Here is a 22,818-nt window from a genome sequence, read left to right on the forward strand (position 1 = left end):
CCACAAGAGGAATATTCTCCTGTCAAGGAGAATATATATATATATGAAAAGAGAGAATATATATATATGAAAAGAACCACATCCAGTAGATCTAAGAGTATTCCCAGGCTCTTTTGTATCAGTATTGATGTATCAGTTATACTTAACTTGGAAAGAAAGTGATGTTTTGTTTAGCAGCCCAGCCAAATTTTATTTTTAGGACTCATGCAAGCTAAAATGAGTGATAGCAAAGATGCTGTTAAGGTTTCTCCAACTAAGAGATTATATTGTCATTATTCTTCACAAATTCTTTATATAGAAACTGTAAATCTGTGCCTACATTCTGTGATATATCTGTTTACAGATGATGAAAAACTGCAATTATCATTGCCTATTGTATAAAATATTCTATCACAGAAATGTGAACCTGCCAGTTTAGCCATTTCCAGTCTCCATGTCCAGAACAGATTCTTAAGAAGAAAGATTCTATGGGAAACAGTTTCCAGGACACGTAAAGAAGCTAGACATGATAATGTCCATAAGATCTGAAATTAATTGTGTTCAAATGAAGAGTAACTCTACAGTACCAGATCAATATTTCACTTCTTTTCAGTGGAGACAAGGAGATACGATTGTGTTCATTCTTATTTTTCTCCTGACTATTGTTTTTCTTCTCTTTCATCTTTTCAGAAATCTTTGCTGGTATTTCTCTGGTGTGCATGATGATATGAAATCCCAGTTCTATAAGAAGTAAAAATTGACATATAAGTTAATTTATTTTTAATTATTAGGAAAGGAAGCAATTTATTCTCTGCTGGAGGAGTTCCTCAGAATGTTTTAAAGCAATAGCAAACATAAACAAAAGGAATATAAGTAGCTGAAAGAGAGTTTAATCTGGTAACTCTCTTGATTTGAAGTTATTTAGGTGTTATCTTAGGTGTCAAAGATTTTTTTCTCCAGCAAGGGCCAGGGAAGGTAAGAGCTGGTAGGAGCATGCTATAATCTTTGGTTTTCAGCAGATATGCAGTTGAGAAGACTGTCCAGGCACATAGTCATCCAGGGGGAAAAAAGGTGTATAAAGCTGGATTTTTTTTCCATGTCAGATCCTAAATTGTCAGCAATGTGAAGTAATTTATACTGAAAGATATTTGAAAGTAAGGTATTATGTGTAGGGCAAATTACAATCATGCACATCACTTTGTTATTTCTTTTTGTATTACTCAATATTTGTATGTACCTTTTGATTCAGAAAATGTAATGGTGGGTTTTTTCCCTCCTCCAGCTGTTGATAGGCTATGAAAATGGGACCATCGTGTTCTGGGACTTACGATCTAAAAGAGCTGATCTGAGAGCTTATTATGATGAGGTAAGCAATTTCTATTAATTCAGCAAAGCCATTATTCAGCAGTTTGCCATATGTCTTACCAAGCAGATGGATGTTTATCTAAAGGCATTGGTGGTTCTGGAAATACTGTTTGTGCTGTGCTTTTGGGCAAATTACTCACAATAGAAATCAAAGTCTGAAATCTCTAGTTCTGATGCTTTAAGCTCTCATGAGTGTACTGTGACACAGAATGTCCTCCCCTTGATCCTGACAAATTCATCAACTTCTCTATGGGGATTCTCAGTTGAACAGAGTCTAGTAATGAGCTGACCTGAGATATAGCTAAAATAGGAATTATATAATAATCACTACTGGGTATATCTAGAACATTAATTTCATTGGAAGATGAATTGCCTTGTACAGCTGTTGATATTGCCCAGTATTTAAGATCTGATTAACAGTTTTCAAAATTATATTGTCATAGTTATCACACAATTGTCTCTTGTCATTTGTAAGCAGCCTGTGTTAACCACAGATGCAGTTCTTGTATCAACAATCAAGCTGCTTGAGAAATAGATATATTCCTGGTTACTAAGATTTTAGCACTAGCCCTAGGAAAGAATATTCTTTGTTCTGCCTGTCCTTTAAAGTTCACCATGAATGAACTACAGCTGAATGAACTACAGTGAATGCAACTACAGCTGAAGGTAGAAAAGAACATTTTCTTTAAAGTGATCCTGGCACTAATTGGTTTCCTGTAGTTCTTGTTCCTTCTTCATCTTGTCACCTTGCTAGGTATAAGGAGTGTATACACATTTATTTCCCCTCTAAAAAGCAATCTGAATACATATGGATCCTGTACTCTTTCAGACCTGCTGTCGAAGACACATTAAAGCTACTCTGAGCTTCAAGGTTAAGTTTCTGAGCATCAACATAGCAAATGTTTTGAAGGATAAGATTGAACAGGCCAGCACTTAAGCCTCACGACATGCCCACTGAATTGTCTCTCAGTGACAGTCTGCTTGTGCAAACACTTGTGAAATTGCACCCCTTCTATTACTTAAGGCTGAACAACTTCTTCCTTTTACAGGTCTCCTCAGGAAGGGTGGGGGTGGGGATGCCTGTTCGCTCACTGTCCTCTCTTGTACTCAGAATGAGACTACATGAAGCAGGATCTTCTTCATGAGGGTTTCCCTTTTCTTTCATTTTGTGACAGAGTGGGTGGATGTTGAAAATTCCTCATACAACTTAGAATTTAGTTGTTCCACATTTTTCAATATTGTTCACAGGAACTTTTTTTTGCCTTTTAATCAGTCCCATGCTTTCTTCCTCGCTGGTTATTTGCTATGTCATTACTCCACTTTTTGCAACTTGTGCTAGCTGCTTATATACTGAAATAATTGCAAGATTCTTACTTTGTTTTTAAAAGGATTGTGTGACTAGCCATTTTACTTTGTTCCAGACTTTCAGGCTCCATGTTCATAATGTTCCAGACCTCCTAGAACTCCCTCAGGGAAGCTACTACCCTTAGGGAGCCACTAAAAAGGCATCTTTTTAAAATCCTGGGTTACATGTGCCACTTGGTATTTAGCAGCAGCCCAAATTATCAAGCCTAAGCCTTATCTTATGGGGTGGCCACCAAAGATCACAGTCCAGAAGTCCTTGTTCCTGCTCCCCTTCACCATCCTATCTGGACTGATGGGAGGCCTCTGTGCCCCATGATGTCAGACCATCTGACCAATCTCTCAGTATTGTTCTGGCACTGAGCCAGAACAGTTCCAGTTGCAGGCTGTCTGTGAAGTCTCAGATAAATTCCTGTATGTGTTCTGTATCTTCATTGAGTACCAAAGTGCCTCTTGAGTACCAAGTGCATGAGTTTGGAATTAAATTAATTCACCCTGACTTTTCTTACTATCATTATGATTTTCATTTTCTCAATGGTGATATGCATGAGATATTGAAGTCCTTCCAGTCAATGCTCCTACACAATGCCTTCTATAAAAGGCTTTTCTTCCAAGCTCTTTTATAATTTCCTGCAAAAGTTTGTTTCCATCAAATGGTATAAAAAGACAGCACATAAACAAGACAGATCTTTCAAATGGTTCTCAAGTTGTTACTGATAGTTGGCAAACCCAAAATCCAGCCATCTTCATGTGCAGGCTTCAGAAGTTTGCATCATTCAGAGCTGTCTGAAGCAGTTGTCATCTTTCACTGGAACACATCCCAAAATGAAGATGCAGAATTCTTAGAGGCATTTGCCAAATGACAACTCCCTACCTTTGTCTAGCACTGTGCCACTATGGAAGTATCAAATTGGATGTGGCCCTTGATGTAATGGTCCTGCAGTGCTACCAACACAAAGGATTTTTAGCATTCAAACAGTGAGATGAGATGAGATGAGCATTGCTGATGTCCAAAATATGGTTAAAAGCGGTATGGTTAAAGACCCTCAGTGGTGTGGGTTTGTGGTTGGGAAGGAACTGAAACAGTGTTAGGCATGCTTAATTTTAGTACATGCTGAGTATCAGAGAAGATGGAATGTGTATGCAACCACTGTGGGTATTGCAGAAGGAGAAATATACCTAATCTGCAGTGAGATGCTTTATGTGCATACACTGTGTGAATGTTCATATGAGCCACCCACCATGAGGAACTCCTGTTCTAAGCAAATAACTGCTCCTTTTTTATGTGGATGCTAAAGAAATGGATCAGAATGCTAGACATAATCTAGCAGAGAGAAAACTCAGGACTTGTTCAGGACCATCTTTCAGAATTACTCGTGACTTGCAGCTGAGACCTCCAAAAGCATTTCTGTTTTTCTTGCCCATTTTGTGGCAAAGTCTAACAGGTCAGTTTGAGTTGCTGCTATGCCAGCTGTCTGTGCCAGGATCATCCCACCTCAACTCCCCTCCACGGGAGGTTTATGCTGGCAGGTGGCACCTGGTCACAGAGAGGCAGTTTAACAAGCAGCTCGGTACAGTTTTTAGCTAGTTGCTAGCTCCTGCTCAGACACAGTCAGTGACTGTAACCGTGTGAAATGTTTCTAAGTGTGACAACACATCAAAACCAGATTCAAATTTGTCATGATAGCAAGCATGAATGAGCTCATGTCAGAATTAATTTGCACGAGGATAGACATGCCTTCAGTGTAAGAGAAGCAGCGCTCCCCACAGAACTGAGGTTATTCTACCTGAGGGCAACAACACTGGACTCTGCATGAACCATCTTTCTATATTGTCTTTTGTTACTTCAGTTATAGTTTGGTTTCTTCTGGGTATTTAAGAGGAATTGTGTATCAGCTCCCTCTCTGGAAGGTAGAAGTTTGGGTGATGCCCATTATGTCACCAAAAAATAAATACCTAGAGTTCAATTTTTTCAGCTCTGTCTTTTGCATCCTTTTTGGCACTACTATTTTAGTAGTTTGGTGTTAATCAAGCATTCATATACAAGGGTGTCGGATTCCTGTTAAAACATAATGCAAACTCATTTGTGGCTCTGCTGTCCAGTCCCAGGAGCTGAGTGGAGCTTTGGTAAAGAGTCGTGGCCATTTGCTTGATTTCTTCTGATACTCTCTCCAGACCATGAGCTGTAACCAACCATAAGAATCAATAAAATAATTAAAAGAGGAAAACCAACAGGGAGTTTTAAATACTGACCAGTAGCACTTAGGCAAAATTAATATGAAGAGCTGCAGTGCTGACTTATGAATACCCGGGCATGATGTTAAGTCATTTGAATAAATCAGGTAAATGTCTATATGCAATTTTAAGTGCATGCAAGCATTTCCTAGGTTGAAAAAAACCCTGGGAATTTATTAAGCTGCATTCAAAAATAGATCTCTTTTATTTAAATTTACATAAAATTATATTGTGTTTTTTATTATTTAGCAGTGAACAATTCTGGAAGGGATATGCATTTAAGGGAGAATTCTGTGAGTTTGTGCTTCTGTGAGGAGTGTGTGAGGAACTGTGGTATAGAGTGAATGTTTTGTCAGAATATGACTTTTATTAGTTTCCAGCATATATCAGGGAAATTGAAGGACTTACCCCATTATCCTATCCAATGGTTTGATGTAACTATGGATATTTTCAGTTCCACTCATTATGCACAAAATACTAAGAATGGTGTACATAACATTCATTACATGGTTCTTGTATTATGCACAAAGGAGTGTGATATTCCTCTCCTCTGATGCACTATCTCTTCCAAAACTATCTTACATCATTGTTTTGGTAATTTTCTATATCGGTGAAACAGTCCTGGATTTTTTAGTATTTTGGTTTTGACATTAAACATTCCAGATTTCTGTGGACTTGCTCTGCAAGTATGTGAGAGTATGTGTGGAAATTATCCAAGAACAGTGTTTTACTTTTTCTGGGGAAGCCTGTGTATGTTGTATGTTACCCGTAAAGATTTTTACACAGAATTACCTGTAAATTTACCAGATTAAATACTTCTGAGGAGAGCTATCAGACATAATACAACTGCATTGTATGGCCCTTGTTCTTACACTTTTACCTTTATACCCTTTTCCTTCAATTTTGGCCTGATTCAATACAGGCTTTCTTACATTACTGTGTTACATTATCCTTTATGATGAAATGTGGATTACAGCCATCTGTTGCTAAAATGTGATGGTAATGGACTTCAGACAAACAGGAGCCATCCAACTATTGATATACCATTAGAACAATATAATCTGAAGTCATACATGAAAATATCATTAGTGTAAACACTGTATTCCATTCCAGTCTCAAGTTCTTCTTTCATTTCTGTAGGCTATTCATTCTGTTGCTTGGCATCATGAAGGGAAGCAGTTCATGTGTAGTCACTCTGATGGCAGCTTGACCCTATGGAATCTGAAAAGCCCTAACAGACCATTCCAGACCACAATTCCACACGGTAATTCTGATAGTTAAAATGTGTAACTAAGAAGCAATGCAGTGTTCTCAATACTGTTTGCTAATATGTATATTTATTTAATTTTTCATTGTAGCCCAGATGTTGCTTCTTGCATAAATATTTTGATCTGCAAAGTAGCTGCAAATTATTGTAAAATCAGTAACTTAGATCAAACTTTTTATTGTAATTGGTGTCATAAATACCTCTTTCTGATTTATATTACTCTAATGTCTTATCCAGTTCCTTTTAAGAGTCTACTGCTGGTCTGTGAGGCCTTCAGGCTTTCTTTCTTTTACAGTTTGTACTTAAGGGCTTTTATGAGCTATTTTCACAACAGATTAAAGTGTTTTGTACAAGGTACTGTGGTGCTTGTCATGGGGATGGTACAAGGCTTCCCAAAGAATTGCAATGCAGAATTTAAAGGAGTTGGCTTTATGTGTGGGAATTTAGATGAAATTGCTTCCTAAAAATTTGGATTAAAAGTATTGACACCATTGTAAATGTATACATTCCTTTACTGAGAAAACTGACTGGGTAGAGAGGGAGGAAGGAGAAGAAGTCAAGATCTAAGTAGCCACAAAAGGATTTAGCATTTTCTTAATTTATTTCTGTTTTATCATTTTTAGTCATAGAATTCTATAGTGTCAGAAGGGAACTCTCAGCCCATCAGATGACCAGATCAAAACAGGCCTGATTTGATGAGTAAACTCAGGACATTAGGCACTTGAACACTTCCAGCAAAAAATTGCACAACCTCTTTGGACAATAGCTTTTGGTATTTAATGACCCGTGTGGCACAAATTTTTTTGTTAATATCTAACCAGAATTTTCCATGCCGCAACTTATGTCCTTTATCTCCCATGATAGCACTGTGCATCCCTGAGAAAAGTCTAGATCCATCTACACTGTATCCTCCAGTCAGGCTGTTGTCAAAAGCAAACATAGACTTTCCAAAGCAACAAACTCAAAATGGCTATTTTTTAGTTTGCAAGTGACTTTTCTCTGATTGGAAGAAAGTACTGAGCCATAATTAACTAAGAACTAATGAATTTCAGTTGTGTGCTTCATTTAATTTTATCACTCAACTAGTTACACTCCAAAGCATGTAATGTTTTGTCAACAACAGGAATTAAGTCAATCTAAGAATGTCTTAGGAAAAAATGAAGCTGTTTATGGTCATTATGGGTTCAGAAAAAAAGGCATATAATTAGTCTGATTCATTCATTATTAGTTAAGTTTCATACTCAGAAATCTGCATGGTTTATAGATGTCTTTGAAGTGTGTTCTGTGGTTCTTTAGATGTATGTAGCAGTAAAAAAACAAGGACATAATAAATGTAATTAATTTAGACAAATGCGTATTTTATGGAAGTAAGGGCTAATACTTCTAATGTTTTGTAGCTTTAAAGTTCCTTTTTTGGTTTCCTATACAGTTGTTTCAATATACATGTTTTAGTTTCATCATTCAGTTTCATGTTTTAATAGTTTTCATGTTCTTTCTTTCCTTAGGAAAAGTTCAAAGAGATGGAAAAAAACCTGAATCTTGTAAACCAATTCTTAAAGTAGAGTACAAGACCTGTAAAAACAGGTTTGTTTTTAATTCTGTAATTAACTCAATATTACATTCCCAAGTTTAAGTAATTTTAGAATCTTTTCCTGTTTTCTTTTTACAAATCTATTTATTGTTATTTGCTAATAACAATTATATATATAATATACTAATTATAATATACTAATTCTATAATGTAAATTTGTATGTGCTATGTAGACTTACAGGTTTGTTTTTTTTTAATACAGTGAACCATTTGTGATATTTTCTGGTGGGCTGTCATATGATAAGCCTTGTCGAAGACCAAGTTTAACAATCATGCATGGAAAAGCAATTACAGTTCTTGAAATGGATCATCCTATAGTTGATTTTTTAACTCTTTGTGAAACCCCATATCCAAATGGTGAGTTTATTGGGAAAAATACAGTTATGGAAAATATAAACGAAGGGATCTTTCCTCATACAGTAATCCCATCCCAGGGACTTCCATCCTAATATTTGTTTTCATCTCAAAAAAAACTACGTAACTGAAAGTACCTGGAAGTTGTTTGCATTCTCAGTGTAGGAAGTAAGTAGTGAGTGGACAATAAAGCATGCATAAACCTCCAATTATAGGATTGAAACCCATGGGCTACTGTGAAAAAACATTGCTATTAATCAATGATAGGTACTTATATTTCTGAAATTTTTCATCATTTACAGCTTGCTAAATTATGAAAAATTAACTATCACTTACCTGCAAAAAAGTTCTTACACTTCAGCATGAAATTAACTGTTAAAAAGTGTTATGTTTGCTGCATTCTGTGGGGCTACCAAGTTCTTAAATAGGTGTCAGAAAGTTCCAGAAAATAAATTAAGAAAAGCTGTAAGTCAAAAAGGAACTAACTTTAGCATTTTAAGCCCTCAAGCAGAAAAGTAAAATAAATCTTATATACATAGCTAAGCTTAATACACATTAAAAACATTTAGTAAAGTGTATATGTGCTTCAATATAATGCAAAAATTTAATTTTCCATAATCAGAGCTGCTTTGGGCCTTCTTTTAACTGTGCCAAATACTTCCCAGTACTTAGGTTTTGTAGCATCTTCCTCTGCTCACAGACCAATATTTAAACATTTTGGTTTAACTTGTGTTATTCATAGCCAAGTATAAAAACAGGCAAAAATTAATGTGCATTCATAGCAGGAGTGAAAGGAAGATGAATCAGTTGCCCTCATTTTCTTGTCCTTTTGGCATCACCCATCTGAACAGTTTATTCTGAGCTTGCACGTGCTGGAATGATTTGCTGCAGTTGAAAAGAAAGTCATAATTTCGCATTTATATATTTTTATTAAAAATGTAAATGATAAAAAGTATGTAAATGAATATACTCTATGCATCAAGGGAAACATTTATTTGTCATCTTAATTCTTTAGTTTGGATAAATAAAAAAAGAATTGTATAAAAAACCAAACTATATAATCCCCTAAAGAGTGTGTGGGAAGAAGGGGCATGTTATTACCTGAATTCAAAGCAGCCGACTTACAGGATTCCTAGGGAATGTTCTCCTTGAATCATCTCAGAAATGGGGGCATTGTGTATCATGAAGTGTCCTGCACAATCTGCTTCTGAAGAGCAGTTGTACACAGAAGAAGTATTACTTTTGGACAGCAAAAATGCTTTTTCTGTGTAACAATTGGATTCAATAATTCAATGATACACACAACTTATTCATATTCTACTTCTTTACTTTCAAAATAGCATCATGCTGGCAGGCTATAACACTCCAATTCTTCTGCTTTGTACGTTTGCCAACAGTACTGTGCAAAAGTAATTTCCTACTTCCTCTCTGGCCTTAGTTTCCAGCTATGGCTGGTTTGTGAATATATCAAGGGTTTATACCTCAAAGCTTCTAATATACTGTGAAAGTTTAAAGAACATTAATATTGCTTGCTTGCTTAAAATGGCTGCTAGGAGAACTCCATGTCTTTTATACTTGATTCCTTGCTTACAGAATTTCAAGAACCCTATGCTGTAGTTGTGCTTTTGGAAAAAGATCTCATTGTCGTTGACCTGACACAAAGCAAGTAAGTATAAAGTTTTAGATGAAGTTATTTGTGTTTAACTGTCCAGTAAATGACCATAAAATTCCAAATCATTTAACTATCCCAAATCATTCACTCTTGGAAATAACTCTTGCTGAATATTTATGTCCACTTTAGGAGCTAAGTTCATCTAATGAACAGGAACTTATGATAATATTTGTTCTTAAACTTTAGAATAAATCTAAATTTGCAGTCCCTTCAGCACAGCCCTCAGACATTCATTCAACACCAAAGTTAAATAATATTTGAACACATATGTGATTTGGCAATAAGATTCAACAACTACTTTTATACATATCTAGCCTCAGTATCTTAATAAATAATGGCATTGTTTTATATGGATCTACAGAATTACTTCATGATCCTGTTGCTGGTTTAAATGACAAATAGTTCTTTCATATCAGAATCAATGCTCCTATCAAAGAGGAACTCTACATCCTGTAAAGCATAATCCCATTATTTATTTTGTTCTGCCTCCAACACTACCAGTAATGGACATCCACATTCACACTGGTGTAACAAGGAACAGATTTTGCTGTCAATGTATTGAAAAATGTTAAGTGAATCATACTCAGATCTCACTTACTTTAAATAATAATTCAGATCATCTCAGAAGTGTAAAATGTACATAACTGAAATCAGAACCCAATTTCCTATATTTTTCTATTGTGAATAGTATTGTATAATGTGCAAAAAGTGAGGTTTTCCTCCTTATCAGGCTGTTCAAACTGATGGAAGTGAGACATAAACTGAGATCTACTCATCTGTTATTGCAATTTTTCATTGTATAATCGGAAGTCTACCAACCCAATAAGCTAAGATGTTCAATATAAAAACCACAGCTGTAAAAGCAGTTTGTAGTTCATACTATATATCATATCCATGAACCTGAAACTTCTGGAAAATGTGTCACTTCTGTATAATAAGATTTTGAGATGTCAGAAAAAAATTAGTTCTTGTTCATTCATAAAGGTAGCCCTATTAGGCTTAGGAATATTTATGCAGGATTCTTGTCTTGTTGAATTTTTATGTCTTTATTTGAGTAACTACACATTATTACTGATGTTAAAAACAATACATAAGTTTGAGTAAATAAAATATATTTAATTAGTAGTGATTTTACTTAGATTCTGTTATATACTTTAATATAAGAATATGTTTTATTCTATGGCTCATTGTGTCTCAGTGCTTCTAATAAATTGTCTTCCTTAACTAGTTTTCCAATCTTTGAAAATCCATATCCTATTGACATTCATGAGTCACCTGTTACCTGCACAGAATATTTTGCGGATTGTCCTCCAGATTTGATCCCTGTACTCTATTCTGTAGGAGCAAAACATAAAAAGCAAGGATACAGCAATAAGGTAAACAAAACCAATGTTCTTGTTTTTAAGCAAAGGAAGTAGATGTGTAACCTATGTTTTTATAACTTCTTACCATATTATTTTTATTTTACTCCTTTAATAATCACTTTAAGGTTGGTCCAACCAGCAGCTTAGCAGCCTGATTACAGTCCAGTATTTGTCCCTCAGAAACATGACTAATTATGCAGAACCATTAATTATCATTAGATAGGACCTAAACATTAAGATGCTGTAGTTATTCCAGATCAGATTGTGTTAAAGGCGAGCCATCAGTGTACAATTCAAATTTGTGTGGATAGGTTCTCTCTATCAAAGAAAAAAGTGAAAGCATTATAACTGAAAGACTTAAGCAGATGTTCAGTGAGAGTTGACAACATCTGTGAGATTTGTTATTAAATAGGGATGATAATAATAATTAATTTACTGAGCTACCAAAGTCTTACCGTAATGCTGTAGAAATAGGACATAAAAGAAGAAAAGCAATTAATTTATAAATTTCAAGCTTTTAACTGATTTGTATTTTGGATAGAACTAATGCATTTTAATAAATAGAAAAAAATACTGGGTAAACAAGTCAGACATCATCAATTTTCTATTCAAATCAACGGAAGTATTCTCCTTGGAGCTGGGTTGTTTTCCATTAACTCAAAGAGTGAGCTCTCTCTACTCCTTTTGCACCTTGGTTCACAAAAGTACTTCAGAAAATATTTTTATTTCTCCTATTTGGATCTACTCTTACTTCATACACTTTGCACACCTACCTGTATTCCTTGCACCTTCTCTTGCCCCCTTGCTTTATTTGTGCGTGTACAAATGCACTCTGAAGGCAGGTGGTCACTCATGTGCCAGACACCCATTTCTGTAGCCACGAGCATCCACTCCGTATCCACACAGTTTGTGCTCCTGGTTTTTCTCCACCCACTCATACTCTGCACATGTTCTGATCCACTCTGCACATATGTCACCTTCCTGAATCCATACATGTCAGGGCTTTAGGCACACGGCAGCGTTCTTGACCATTAGCAAACAAAAGGCAAGGAAGAGATGGTGATCCCATATATTCTGTAAAAGTTGCGTTCTCTTATCTCATGGCATCATGCTCTGATGATTGTTTCTGGGCCAGCTTCTTCAGTGGTCTTTGCATTCAAAATAAATTCTCAGTCTATTCAGTGTTCTATGGAATCTCCAAGAGAAAAGCCATCTCAAAACAACAGCAGAATTGTTTGTTACTCCTCCTTCTCATTCCTGCTTTAGGATGTTGAATATTAGCTGTGTGGAAATATTTTTAAAGCATAGAACATTAGTTGATAATATAAAAGGGTTATTACGTTTCCAAAGCCTGAACTGATGACACGAAAATGGTAATAAACTGTAAAAGCCTTGAATTTTACATATTTTTGGTTTTTTACAAGTTTTATTGCTTTTGGGGGATGATGTTGTCTACTCCTGAATTCAAAAATTAGCTAAACAAGGTTCATCAGAATAAGCTGTGATCTCTGCACTTTCATTTATTTAGGAGTGGCCTATCAGTGGTGGAGCATGGAACCTTGGAGCTCAGACATATCCTGAAATCATTATTACAGGGTGAGAATGAAACTGGGGATTGGTACTTTTGAGCTATTTGTGTCTACTCCTTTTGATTGTGGGTTACCTATAGGCAAGAGTTGAGACTTCACCAGACATGCATTTCCTGGCTCTTCACTTGAGTAGTGTCCCCACAGAAATTCTCTTTTGCTCTAGAAAGCAGAACTTGGTACCCAGGGATACCATTGGTATCCATTAAGAATGGTACCATTAAGAATGACCATTTGAGGCCTCAGTGTTAGATAGCAGTGCTTGTGAAGGCAGGGTCTTTGGGAAGAAAAATCTCTTGCAAGAGAATATTTTGGCCTGGAAGATCACAGAGAATAGCTTCAAAAAGGAGAGCAGCTGTTGTCCCCTGGCCTTCTGGACTCTCTGTCTGGGGACAGTTTGGGAATTCATTTTAATACTCAGCATTATTGAGAGTGTGGTGCACTAGAATGAATTTCACCTTGTGGGCAGAGAAACAGAGCAAAAAGGCCTAGAAAGGCTCAGAGGAGCCTTTGCAGTAGGAGCCCCATGAGTAGTACCTAATGGATTCCCAAGGGATTATACTGTAAAGCAGACACTATTCAGCTAAAATGCACAAATGAGTTTTCCTCTAGTCTGTCATGTATTTGATGGATTGTTATTATCAATGATACTGAAGACCTGATTTTAAAATTAAGGATATGATATATGCAGTAGTATGAGAAGGTGATGAAGGGATCATTCTCATTGTAAACAGAAGTGTCACCTTTGTCCAGCTTTGCTTCAGCAATTTTATGTTAATAAAAGGAGCACACTTGCGAAGTATCAAGCAGAATGAAGTTACCTTTTGTCCTTTCAAAGTTCAGGGTACATGGCAATTTTAGTGTGCATAGGTTTGATGCTGGCCCACTGCAAAGCCAAAAGTGTTGTGACTTAAACTTATTATTAGTATGGGAATTAATTTATTCTTGTTGCAATCTTAAGATTTATTGGGGGCTTAGTTCTCTGCAGGAAATGCATAAAAATATTTTGTTAACCAAATGAAACCAAGTAACAAAATATTTTCTTCTACTTGTATGTATGTCTTTAATATATTGTCAGTAAGTTATAGAGAGTTACATAAACAAAATGAATTGTTTTCTGATTGTATTTATTAGTCACTGAAAGTAGATAATGTTTTAGAATTACATCTTGTTTTAACACATTTAATTTTTATATTTTTTTAAGCCATGCAGATGGATCAGTAAAATTTTGGGATGCTTCTGCCAGTAAGTTTCTAAAGTTCATTTTTACATAATGCTGATAAATCACACAAACACATATTTATATGTAAAACATATATTTAACAGGTTGAGTAGTAATAGCTGGGCTGATATAATTAGGACAAAGGGGTGAAATTCAGAAAATTTTCAATAAGTTAAGAGAAAAAATGCTGCTAATGAGATATATTAGGCAGAAAAGATTGAGGAATAATAACTCAAGGTCCAGCATACCAAAATCTATGAAGGAGGACGTGTTGGTAAAAAATCCCTAGGGCACATTCTTCTTGTGTGTATGGAGGAGAAAGCTCAGTTAGATCTAACATTCGGTTCCAGTTTTCATGTCACTTCTATACTGAGTACAACAAAGTCTTCTTCATAGCTTAGTAAAAATAAAATATTAAAATACATTCATATACTTCATAACATTTAATCTGGTGAGGGTGGAAAATACCTAAATCTTTTCTTGTCCAGTCTCAAATACCAGGAAATAATTGGGAAGCATTTCCATTCATTCTAGCAGGAAAAAGTTTCAGAAAATACTTGTTCTATATAATCTAGCTATAACTGCACATATCAGCAACCAGTATTTTTCCCTACAGAAAATACATATGGTATTCATTAGTAAAATATATTTATTAAAATATACATACATTTTGATGGAAATTTAAAATATTCTACTTCAAATAATTGATGGTGCTTCACCAAAGTTCCTGTAGAGTTCCCTTGTATTCTTGTCTCTTTGATGGTACAGGGATGTCTGGGTAATATCTCTCTTTTATGAGGTCTTAGTGTGTTAAAGAAGAAAGAGTGTGAAAGAAAATTCTGGATGAAATGTTAGGCATAGAGACATTTAATATGACCCTAATAACGAATCTGTAATGGGTGCCAAGATCATGGAGTATGGGGTACTTAAAATACCTGGTAGTTCCATGTGGTGCCACAGAATTGAAATTATTAATATTGCTATCGTTACCAGCCAAGTATGGAGAATGTTGACAAGTTTTTAACATCAGCTAAGCCTGATGACTTTGTCAGGTACTTGCCTTTTTGCTTAATACCAAATATTTTCACTCAGGATGGACAAGGAGAAAATGAAGATTTCCAAAGCCTCATTTCACAAAATACATTTCATGTATTAAAGAGGCACAGGAACTGAACATGGCCGTGGATTGGTTTTTTATTATGTAATTTCTCAGAGAACAGAGCAGAAACATTGTGCTCAGAATTTACATCTTCCACTGTCTTCAAGTTATGGTGAATACCAATCATCAAATGAGGTCAACAGTGTATCTGCTGAAACAGAAGGTTTTGAGAGCTTTAATACGAACAGAAGTAGGAGAATTAGTTTTATATAGAGAAGTGGGGTGAGACATTAGACTTTGTCTTGTGAATATTTCAGTTTTAAGAAGAATGTGCAAATACAGGCTCTAAAGTTAGGGTGAAACAATACAGACTGTTGGAAGACTCCAAGACATTCAGTGTATGTACTGCACAGGAAGCAGTGTGCTAGTTACTCCTTCTAGAACTCTGGCAGAAATGGGGAGAGAAAAAAAGCTCTCATAGGGAATATAAGCATAACCTAATCAATATATACATGCTGCAGTAGGAATTTTTCTTAACATTAAAAGCTTAGATGATCATGAATATTCACAATCTCTTCAACAGTGCTGGTGTTTTCAGTGCATCTCTGATGTCCTGGTCCTAGTCCTGATTTTAAGGTCATGCACAATGTTCCTTCTACCGCACTTGGTACTCTTTAGTTACAAGGTTTTGATTATTACAAAGTTTTGTTATTTATTTTATTTACAAGGTGTTAAGTTTTTCAATGGAGTTCAGAGTTCACTTGATATTCCCTAGCAAACATAATATCCTACTAGTGTTGGAAGGCACAAAATACTTTGCCTTTAGACATATTTTAATTGTGTAATCTTGTGTCTGAAAGCACAGATCTGAGGGGGACAGGGACTTGCTAGGCCACTGGAGCTGTTTCCAAAACGTATTTTTTATTCAAAGAGTATTGCTGGTTTTTTATTTACTTGTGCAGATGGTACCCAGTAATAGAGTATAGAGAGTCTTGTCTTGTACTCTGTATCCTATGATTCTATAATTCTTCCAGTCATAATGTGCATGGACCCACGATGCCTGATTTGAAGTGCCACTCCAGATTTGCTACTGGCACTAACTGGCAACCTGAATCCTTTTTATTTGCCCCTGAGGGCAGGAAGAATTATGTATTTATTACAGAAGGACTTACTGTAATTTGTGAAATTCAGAAGTGCTTTATGTGCTAAAACTTTTTAAAACATTAAAAACTGTGTATGCTAAAGCTCCTAGAATACATCTGCACTGCCAAACAAAAATGTAATTTTGCTGTGTTCATCATCTGGTCACATAACTAAAACACTGTCCTTTCATCTTCCTGTTGCTCTTGTCACACAAGCTGGCCAGGCTGAGCTACCACAATTACACTGATGTAGGCAGCAGCTTTGCCTTTGTGGATATGCACACCTTTATAGGTGCTGAGCCTGACTGACTTTTTCTGACATTGTGCAGTTACTGATTAATGCCACTGAGAAACCAATGTAAAAGTACTTAAACCAGGGAAGAATGTAAAACATAATGGGGTGAATATCCACCCCTCCTTTACTTCTGGAATTTGCTGCAGTGGAGTTCTAATCTCAACAAAAGCCTCTGGATACTAGGATTTTATATACAGGTATAAATATAGATTTACATATTAATCAAGAAATTCAAAACATTTTTTGAACTCCCATTAATTCAGAAGAATTTTGTGTTGACCAGGCCACCAGCATGCTTTCCTAATGTTTTTTCTTGAATTGCCATACACTCTTTACATTCTATCAAGACCATAACTTCTGACAACTGAAATATTAGTTTCACATCTCTTTAGGAAAGTATCAATATGATCAGAGCCTCTCTATAGCACTGATTATAAGCCTAATTATGGACACAATGATTTACACCTTTGACACCCTTCCCCAGAAAGTACTAAGAAGTATTTCACAGACAGATACCCTTCTGAGAAGTATTAAATACATAGCTACCAGTAATGTGTACTAGAACAGTATCTGTATTGTTGCCCTGGTTTGGATGATTGTATAATACACATCTTCTTCTCTTAGGCTTTCCTAAGATTTCTTGTTATGCCACAACTAAGAAGAAAGTGGGAACTGAGGAATTTTATAACTGATTTGCTTCATGTTAGTATTTTTATATGTTTTAATATATTCCAGTTACTCTACAGATGTTGTACAAACTAAAAACATCAAAGGTCTTTGAAAAACAGAAAGTGGGAGAAGGAAAAGCAACAGCTGAGATTGTGGAAGAAGATCCTTTTGCTGTTCAGATGATGTACTGGTGTCCTGAAAGCCGAATTTTCTGTGTGGCAGGAGTTTCTGCCTACGTGATTGTTTACAGGTTCAGCAAACATGAAGTAAATACTGAAATTGCAGTAAGTACTCATTTCACTCTCTAATAAGAGAACAATTTCTAAATCAAATATCCTTGCTTCATCTGTGCTCAAGTACTTAAATAAAAATAGCAATCAGTGTAAATACAGGCTTAGAGACGTTCCATTTTAAACCTTTCCAGGGCAATCTTGATCCTATTTCAGTTACTAACAAAAATCTGAGGATTTGGGAACTTACTCTCCACTTCCTTTTTGCTTTAGTAGTAACATAGAGTGCAGCTTTCAGACATGGTTCGCTTTTAAGACTTTATGATACAGTAATCTCTGTTGTATTTACCTGGTCTAAAATTACTGTATGCTGTATGTTTTTATCAGTTAATGTACATTGTGTACATGCACAATGCTCTTTTTAACTCAAGTATTTAATCTCTCTAATTTATGTCCATAAGGAGACTGAAAATTATCTGTGGCTTTAACAAGACAAAGAGTTGCTCTTTTTCTGGCTTATCCTGATGTGGTTTCCCTAAAGATGGAAACTATATGAAATGCCAGATTATTTGTCACCTTCCCTGATTATAGTTCTTTTCCTTTTCACACTATTTTAATGCTCTTTAGAAAGTTCTACTGTGGCAAAAACCTGTGTTATTTTTGGCCTCTAGCCATGTGCCATTCTGTATGGCATATTAATAACTGTAGTTATGATATTCATTAACTGTAGTTCTTCTGCTGTTTTCCACTCTTTTCCCCTCCCCCCCCACCCCCCCACCCCCCCCGAGGCAATTATTAAGCTGTCTGAATGTATCACTTCAGGAAAGGTTTAAAACTGATGAACAGTAATTTCACATTACTGACCAGCTAATGTATAATGCTGCTAAAATTACCCCATTTCAGTATTTTTACATTGTTCTACAGAAAATGCACCTTATCTTTTATTATCTCTAATTTAGTGTCTTTTTCCCTGTTCTTCACTTCTCTGGCTGAATTGCATCATTACTGGTATTTCCCAAAATGTTATAATAGGTGCAATTTAACAGTTTCTTAGATTTCTTCTGTAATTAATAAGCATTTTTCCCTGAATATTAAATTATGCAATCTTGGTGGCATAGTCACAGAATTCCCCTGGGTTTTGTGCATCTCTGAAATGGCCGTCTCTTTTCTTTCTGCATTTTTGCTGCTTGCATTCAAGTCTTTGCTCTAAATGATGGGAGGGATTTTTAATCAAAAGTATGGAATACTTTGTTGAAATCAGTACCTGACTATAGGCTGTGTGTTTTTGTCTGTACTGAGAGACTCAGCTGGTCAATCTCAGGATTTCTTTGCTGCCTGAGGTACAAAGCACTTTGTGTCCTCCCTTCTTTATCAGTGAGGCTGAACTTACCTTGTGTTCAATCTCCAAATCCCAGCATTTCAAGGCCCCCACATTGGTTTGACTGCCCTGATGTCAGAGTTGTAATGTTTTTGCTGTGGCAAATGGGAAGTAGGGGGGCTACTCAAAGGTTACTCCATGTAGTAGGGAAGTCGGCAGCTGAATATGCCTCAGGGGCAGAGGCTGTGCCTTGAATTTCCTCAACAGAAGTATTATTTGCATCATTTCATATCAGATTCTGAAGGCAAGGAGTATGCATGGGACAAATTCTGCTTCTTATCCAACCTTGGAGTCATTGCCATGCAGTTATATAAAAAGCATTTAATGCTGTTATTTTTGTTTTCTATCTGAATCCACTCCATCCTGTCTCAAAAAGATCTATTAATTAAACATGATCATTTTCTCAGTAGCAGTCTTTCCTCAGTGAAGCTCCTCTTCAAAGCTCTTGAGAAGAAACATAGGAAAAGAAGTTTACACTCATTTGAATGTGGAAAGGGAAATCAATAAGCCCAATGATGAGATCCCCCAAAAATATCTTTACTCTGTGTCAAAATAAATCAGTTCAACATTTCTACAACCCTCCTAAAGTCCAGCCAAAGCAGGGACAAAAACAGAAGACAAATTCACAATCATGTTTTTGGCCAGAATTTTTCTTTCTCTCTTCAAATGCACAACAGCTAGAACTTAACAAAATTAATTTTAGTAGGAAAAGGAATACACACAGAAAAACATTAAAACAAGAGTGATGCACTTCTGATATGGTAAGCAGAAGAACATATTCTTCAACAGTTACTCCAGTCCTGTATAAAGATTAAACAGCATTATAAATTGTTTCAGCCAGCTGCAATTACTTCCAGATTAGATTTTCCTGAACTCAATATTTCACTCATTAGTCTTTGAAGGCAAATGTTGTTTGTAGGTTTCTTTAACTGATTCAGGCACAAAATATCCATGGATTTTGAAAGGAGAAAATAAAAGGGAAATTTTAAGAAAGGACTCTCTCTCCTGGTTGAACAGAATCTCTTCCTTCTGAAATCTTGTGTGTTTTAACACAATGGTTGAGAAACAGGTGACCCTTCAGTACTATTCACCTTTATCTCCCAATTCTCATGAAATTTAGCTATTTTGTTAATCTTCATTCTGGTACAGATGATGTCTCTGCAAAATTGAGCTTGCAGTGTCTACCTCTGCAATTACTTCTGTTCCTTTGAAGGTAGCAGCACTTAAATTACTGTTCAGCTAGTAACCCCCAGACCTTGTCTCATTGAGAGCTGTACCTTGGTTTTTATTCTTTCAAAATGCAGATTTCCTTGGACAACTCATGAGGTAGAAAGAATTGTTCAGTATTTACTTACCTAGATTTGAATTTCCTGTCCAGTTCCTCCCTGGAGTCCTCAGTTGATATTTCCTGAATTAGTGGAGAGAATTATGGAGTGGTTTGGCCTCTTTTTCCCTTTCTAGAGAGGCCAGAAGGAAAGCAAAAGGTAACTGGTTTGGATTTTGCTTTCTGGAATCCACCAAACTCACGTTCATTCTAAGGAACACAGAGCTGTCTGTGCTGTAGTCTCTGATTTCCTGGCCCACCTATGGATAAATGAAGCTCATGTATCAATACTAGTCACACTGTCAGGCTTATCCATCCTGGCTAAAACTTGTCTCTTAGAGACTCAGTTGTACGAGGAATCAGGAGGCAGAGTTGGTGATCCTTCTAGTTCCTATCTGATGCTGTTAGTCTGTATAAATAACAAATGACAGTATCCTTTGCCTGCAAATTATAATGATAAATAGGGGTTATTTAAAAAAAAAAAAGGCATACTGGTATTTATTTGAAAGTAACAGAACTTTCAGCAGCTTTCCTTATAAAATGATAACTTAGCTTTTTATTTATTTAAGTCATTAGAGGTACGACTTCAGTGCGAAGTAGAAGACATCATAACTCCTGAACCAGAAACAAATCCTCCATTTCCAGATGCCTCCTCCCAGCTTCCTTCTTTAAAGAGCCTTTCAGGCAGTACCAACACTGTAGCATGTGAAGGAACGATGAAGGACAGTATCCCATGTCTTAGGTAAGTTTATGCCATTGTTTAAATATTGATCTTTCTAAAAAGCATTCTTATCTGTGCGTCAATCCATCAACTCCCAGGGAAAAGAGATTCATTGTATGGATGTGGCACAAAATGAGAAGAAACAACAACAAACAAAATAACAAAACAAACAAAATAATTAAGGCAAAATGATCAACAAGGGATTTTAAAATGATAGAAGTAATTGTGAAGAATATAAACTGTTACAGTGAAGGTTTGACTCTCATTTTCCAGTGTGATCTAGGAGTACATCTTCAAGGAATTTCTGAGGGTAGTTCATGAAGAAAGTTCTGTAAAAGCCAGCATGTGCAAAGCTTTCTCTCCTTGATTAATTAATATACTACTGATTTTTTTAATTAAAGAACTGTATGCATTTTATGGTGTGTAAGGCATGGAAACTGTGTTCATACTTATGAAAAAACCTTTAAAATGTACAATTATGAAACAGTCGCACTGTGTGGAAGTGTGTATTTGTTTAATCTTTAGAAAAATGCAAATTGTTTTCTGCTAGAATACATTGTCACTGTTTTGGAGTAGATTAATATGTTCTTATTATTAAGGCAGATAATTACGGATTTGAATAGCTTAAAACAGTAATTCTGTACAAAACTCTATAAAAACTGTAATTTTCCAGCAATTAGAGTGCATTGCTAACAAGAATTGCTCTCATTTTGGTGAATTCATTATTATTTTGGTCTAATTATTATTAAATCGTTTAAATGCCTCAATTATTTCAAAGGCAGTTAAAATGAACATTTCCTGGTTTTGCAGATACTTTGGGCTGCTTGGCTCCTGCAAATGGTATTAGCATTTAAAAGCAACATTGTGATATTGTCCTTGTAAAATTAACAGTATGTTTTAGCATTCTGTTCATTTGTCCATCTCATTCAGTCAGGCAGTTGAACTTCAGACCTCAGTTTAATCATTAATTTGAACTATGAAAATCAACAGAAGAGGCAGAGATTAGTCATTAAAAAAATCCAAATGTGAAATCTATTTATGACATTGATATCAGGAAGAATGCAGTCATTTCATCATTTCACTGGCTAAGAGTTTTGCTTAAGAGATTCTTAGTTGATTTTGTCTGTGAAAGAGTGGAATTGTTGTAGTTGGAGGCAGAAAAGTTGCAGTGAACCCACTGAGGCTCAGCTTATTACTTTTTAGAAGTTTTCTTATCTCAAATAATCTCAGATTAAGCTGGCCAATATATTTTTGTCAAATTTTAGACAAGGTAACAGTAACCTTATTTTGACTGAGAAGTGATTTTTCAAAGTCAGAATAATTATACCACTAGAACTGTGGCACACTCCTACATTTAGATAAAAATATACTTATGTATGCTATTATCCTTATCAGGAAAGACATACAAATATCCACACTTTTCCCTCAAACCTTAGCTGGGTCCATAGGCTTTGTCTGTCTAAGAACTTCTGATCTAAACAGAATTATGCTGGTAAAATGAAAGTAGTGCTGAAAACACTGGGAAAAAAAACCAGTAAAGGCCAGGGTGTTGCTGTTGACTTTATATGCAAATCATTCAGGTGGGCAGCAGGATAGAATCTAAAATAGAACAACTTTAATGTAAAGCTGCAACCAACTGCGCATGGAGGGTGAGAGCACAGCTTGAACTATATTGATAATGCACATAAAATTTTGCACACATACATAACTGGCTCCATTATGTTTATTTTCATATCTGCTTCTCAACATTGTTACAGCAAATGAATGGCACTCCACACTACATAATTTTTTGTAGCCAGAAGTCAGAATGACTGAATGTGTTTCTGTCTGTGAATAGCTACTAGGAAGAAAGTAATTGAAGGGACTGAAGTAATAAAAACTTGGAACTTTTCTGAAACCAAAAGTAACTGTTACCGAGAGAGGCAGGCAGCAGTATAGAATAAATATTGTTCTTGCTTCTTTC

The 22,818-nt window shown here is 35.7% G+C and overlaps 1 protein-coding gene across 11 annotated transcripts in view; it reads left to right on the forward strand.

Annotated features, from left to right (window-relative positions):
* Positions 1-22,818, forward strand: part of STXBP5L (syntaxin binding protein 5 like) — a 185,812-nt gene that overhangs the window by 106,233 nt on the left and 56,761 nt on the right. For all 11 annotated transcript variants that reach the window (XM_038147882.1, XM_038147919.1, XM_038147889.1 and 8 more), the window contains exons 7-16: positions 1,262-1,345; positions 6,082-6,205; positions 7,714-7,792; positions 8,002-8,156; positions 9,747-9,819; positions 11,054-11,201; positions 12,718-12,785; positions 13,980-14,020; positions 17,269-17,486; positions 20,704-20,876. In XM_038147882.1, coding sequence (XP_038003810.1) covers positions 1,262-1,345; positions 6,082-6,205; positions 7,714-7,792; positions 8,002-8,156; positions 9,747-9,819; positions 11,054-11,201; positions 12,718-12,785; positions 13,980-14,020; positions 17,269-17,486; positions 20,704-20,876 — 1,163 coding nt within the window. The remainder of the gene's footprint in view (positions 1-1,261; positions 1,346-6,081; positions 6,206-7,713; positions 7,793-8,001; positions 8,157-9,746; positions 9,820-11,053; positions 11,202-12,717; positions 12,786-13,979; positions 14,021-17,268; positions 17,487-20,703; positions 20,877-22,818) is intronic.

This window comes from Motacilla alba, chromosome 1, assembly GCF_015832195.1.
Source record: "Motacilla alba alba isolate MOTALB_02 chromosome 1, Motacilla_alba_V1.0_pri, whole genome shotgun sequence".
Lineage (NCBI taxonomy): Eukaryota > Metazoa > Chordata > Aves > Passeriformes > Motacillidae > Motacilla > Motacilla alba.